Source organism: Callospermophilus lateralis, chromosome 12, assembly GCF_048772815.1.
Source record: "Callospermophilus lateralis isolate mCalLat2 chromosome 12, mCalLat2.hap1, whole genome shotgun sequence".
In the NCBI taxonomy this organism is placed as follows: Eukaryota; Metazoa; Chordata; class Mammalia; order Rodentia; family Sciuridae; genus Callospermophilus; species Callospermophilus lateralis.
Window position 1 is genome coordinate 79152639 of NC_135316.1, and position 4523 is coordinate 79157161.

At 47.3% G+C, this 4523-nt stretch overlaps 1 protein-coding gene across 1 annotated transcript; it reads right to left on the minus strand.

Annotated features, from left to right (window-relative positions):
* Window positions 1–1664: 1664 nt before the first annotated feature.
* Window positions 1665–3182, minus strand: LOC143411470 (sperm motility kinase 2B-like). Its single transcript, XM_076872245.1, has one exon. It carries the CDS (start codon window positions 3180–3182, stop codon window positions 1665–1667), a length of 1518 nt encoding a protein of 505 aa, XP_076728360.1.
* Between the last annotated feature and the right edge of the window lie 1341 nt (window positions 3183–4523).

Here is a 4523-nt window from a genome sequence, read left to right on the forward strand (position 1 = left end):
TTAAAATTATAGAAACCCATTGTTAAAAATTTAATTTCTCTTCACAGTCATAGATTTTTGTTAACTTTTTTATAAAAATTTATAATATACCCACAATACCATAGAGCTAACTAATGTTACACCTCAAGGTCATAGAGAAAATAATCCAATAATGTTACACCTCAAGGTCATAGAGAAAAAAAATAATCCAAATATCAGTTGAAGACATGCAGAAATCAATGTAACAAACCACATAATTAGAATTCAGGACAAGAATCATAGGATTACATTGATAGATGCAGAAGATGCATTTGTCAAAGGCCACTACCCATTCATTTTTATAACAAGAGAAATTAAGGACAGAAGGAACTTCCCTCAACATCTTAAAGCCTATATATAACAAACCAAAGGCCAACATTATTCTGAATGGAGAAAAACTGAAAACATTTACTCTAAAACCAGGAATAAGGAAAACATGTCCATTCTCCCCTCCCCACTATGATTCAATAGAGACCATTAACTGTATCCAAAGCAATTAGGTAAGACAAAGACATTACCAAAGTAGCTACCAAAGTAGCAGGATAGAAGATCAACACATATAACAGTCAATTTCCTTTACTCCAATAATGAATCTGCTGCAAAAATGTTCCATAACTTCAAAAAATTAGAAAAATTAGAAATAAATGTAACCAAGGAGGTGACAGACCTCTTGGTTACAGACCTCTACACAAGGATGACAGTTTAATATATTTCTGACCCCAAAGGGCAAGAGCCGGAAGCTGGTGTCAGTGTAGCTCCTGGTGCCAGCCCAGTGGACATGTCAGAGAAACAAGGTGCCCAAGCTGTCCATCAGAGAAACAAGGTGCCCAAGCTGTCACCTTGGACAAGCCTAGTAATAGAATCCAAAGGTAAGAGAAAATCCATGTGGGTGCACCTTGCCTTAATGGATAATTGCATCCATAAGATGAACTGACCCTCCAGTCCTGAAATCCTGAGTACTCCGTGTCCCTTATCTTTAGCAACAGTCATGACAATTTTGAGTGAGGCGGCTGCATGGCAGGTGCTGAGGCACCCAGCCACTGCTGTACTGGCCAACTCTTCCCTACCTGCCCTACACACAGTATCATTATGATGCCCTGGAACACTGAGGTCTTCCATGCCTTCTTGGAGGTATTCCTCCTGACCATGGTCACCAGCTAAAGGTCATGTCTACAGTGGCTCAATGGGAGAGACTCCATGGACACTGGGAGACTCCATGGACACGGGATCAACAGAAGCCAGCCTGTACTAGGTGAAAGCAAGTGAATGTTCTACACTGGCTCAAGACAAGTGAGTCGCCATCTATTCTAAGGGCAAGGCAGTCCAGTACACTGGAGAGGGAGGCACGGTGGTCCAGGCCTGGGAGATGATGGCTGGTGGGACCTGACCCACCCTGAGGACCCTCCTTTCTTTGAGTCAGAGCACTTTTCAATTTTGCAACACAAATTTTATTATACAATTTGTCCAAAATCAATGTTATCAAAAAACATGTCAGAGGAATGGGAGAAGGGAAAGGGGCAGGGCAGGGTGAAGTGTCCCAGGCAGAACAGTCTCTGGTGTCTTCTGCAGGTGGGGGCAGAGGAATCGCAGGCTGTCCACTGGTCCTGTCTGGCTCAGCTCTCCACTTTCTTGGAGCCACAGAAGGTCTACTGATCCGGCTCCGGCTCCGGTTCGCTTCTCCTGCGAACCCTTGGAAACACTCTATTGCGGGCACGTGGCATGCAACAGCACAGTCTTTGGACACAGTTAAGGATCCTCCTAGTCCAGCTCTTCCTGGGTTCTCGGGGTTCCTCTGGGGCTACATCTTGGGCCGAACTGCTGCGGACGGTCTCTACTAACCTGAGCAGGCGCTTCCAGCGGTTGGGCAAGTAGGACACCGAGTCAGACTGGGAGGCTTCGTCAGGAGGCGGGGCCTCAGCAGGCTGCAAGTCCAGAGGAAGAGCAGGCAGGCTGGCCCTTCTGATGCCCACCTGCCCTGGCTGTTTGGCTTCCTCGGGCAGCTGGTGCTTATGGGGCAAGGGCAAGGCTTGAAGGGCAGGCTCACTCGTGCTCCTCCTTGGGAGCACAGGGCCACGGGAAAGGCCCGCAGGACAAGAGGAAAGCCTAACCCTGCGAGGCACAGGCTTCCCTGGGTACATGCACTCTACCCGCTGGCTTTTCTGGTGCTGCAGAATCAAGTAGTTGGCCATCCTTGCATCAAACTTTCTCTTGGCCACAGACACCCAGGTTTGGTATGGATCGAGACCATTGTCAACCAGGAGCGCCATTATTTGGGGGTCTGGGTGTTTGGGAAGAGCCTCACTATGCTGTTGGGGTACACGCTCCCCACCCTGCTTCAGCCATGGGTGCCGAGAGATTTGCTTGACTGTGGGCCGCTTCGGGGGCTGCACAGTCAGTATGCTGTGGATGAGCCTTCGGGCTCTGACAGGCACTGAGTCAGGGACATCGTACCTTGCGTGAGTGATCCGCATCAGCAGGTCCTCATAGGACGTGGAGTCAAATGGGAGGCTCCGTGTCAGCATGAAATACAAGATGACCCCCAGGCTCCAGACGTCCACCGGGGGTCCCTCATACTCGTGCCGCAAGACACCTTCAGGGGCAAGGTATGGGAGTGTGCCCCAGATCCGCCTCAGCTTCTCCCCAGCCCTGAACCACGTGGCGGCACCAAAGTCGATCAGCTTGACGGTGCCTCTGGTATCCAGCATGATGTTCTCTGGCTTCAGGTCTCGGTGCACGATGCCCTGGTCATGGAGGTAGCCCACGGCACACACGATCTGCCTGAAAACCCTCCGGACCTCCTCCACCTGCATGCCACGTCTGATGTGCTCAAGCAGTTGTCCCCCACCTACGTGCTCCATCACCATGTAGACGGTGCTCTCGGTGCCAATCACGTGAAACAGCTGGACCACGTTGGGGTGCTCCAGACTCATCATTATCTGGGGTTCGTTGAAGGCTGGAATGTTCTGCACTTCCAGTGCCAGGGCTTTCACTGCCACCTGTGCCCCTGAGAGGCGATGGAGGGCTAGGCTCACCTGGCCATACCCACCACGCCCGATGACCTTCATGAACTCATAGTGCTCCATGAAGGCTGCCACACTGCAGGAACCTGGCACCTGCAGTGCTGCTACACTACTCTCACTACTCTCACTACTCGGGCTAAACATCCTAAGCAGGAACACCAACTAAGGATGCTAGCTTAAAAACAAAATAACAAGCCAAAACAACAAAGCAAAACCAAAAACCAAAAACAAAGCAAAATAACAAACCCAAATCAAAAAACCAAAAGCCAAACACCACAGCACCACCAACCACCAACCACCAACCACCAACCACCGAATACCAACCACCAACCACCAAACGCACTAACTATCTGGGAGTCCGACAGGTCACCACCAAGAGCTTCCTGTACTTGTGGACAAAAACCCAGCCCTGGCCACTTTCTTATATACCCGCTGTTTGAAGCTTCCTCACAATGGCTCCTTGTGAGGAAAGAGCAAGAAAAGGACCAACCATGCCTGGTCTAAACCCTCAGTGGTCATCTCCCTTTGGGGCCTCCAGAACTGTTTCCATGTCACAACAAGAATACAAATGGACTCCAGACATACATATATATATATATTTGGTTCAGTTGGTTATGGAGACTGATATTTACTTGTTTACAAATTCAAAGGACTTGTCATTTCAATTCTAAACATTTCTAATAATTCTGGGCTTCTGAAGACCTTATCATATCTACACTCAAGGTATTCAATTTCTTTTTCTTCCAAATCATTGGTGTCAAAATATAATAGCACTTGGCTCCCATTATGATACTGAAACAACATGATCTGTTCCCTAAGCACAGTCTTAACACCTATGGGGCTAAGAGGGAGGAAGGCTTCATCCTAATTGCCCCATATAGTCCTGCTGGGGAATTCTCATTGGAAACTTTGGAATTCAAAAAAGAGTTGGTTGATATTTTCAGAGTGATAAAAAACAAAATATGGACGCCAAGAATCCTAAAACTGGCAAAAGTGTCCTTCCCACAGAGAGAAGAAATGGAGGTCTTCCCAGATGAAGGAGTCTCTTCCTGCTGCTGTAATAATATACCTTGCAATGGGTAATTAATTGGTAGTATTTCACTTTTCCCAGTTCCAGGTCAGAACATTTTGTGGCCATATCCTCACATGATGAAAGGGGAAGAAGTTTTGAACTCAATCCCTCAAGCATTTATTAATTTATTTGGCTGAGAGGACATACTGGTGATTGATCCCAGGGTCTCAAACATATCAGTCAAATTCTCTAACACTGAGGTACATCCCCAGCCACTTATTTATTTATATATTTATTTTGAGACAAAATTTTGCTAAGTTGCTCAGGCTGGGCTTGAATGTGTGATCGTTCAGCCTCAGTAAACAGAGTACATAGGCTTACAGTCTGTTATACTTTGGTCATAAGTCCCCCCACCCCCACACTCCTATATTCATGCAGAAATAGTGATAAAATTATTGGAATGTGGAGCCTAT

What these genes read in the sequence shown, in the direction of transcription:
- LOC143411470 (XM_076872245.1), bottom strand. Translation starts at nt 3,182, where the DNA reads ATGTTTAGCCCGAGTAGTGAGAGTAGTGAGAGTAGTGTAGCAGCACTG.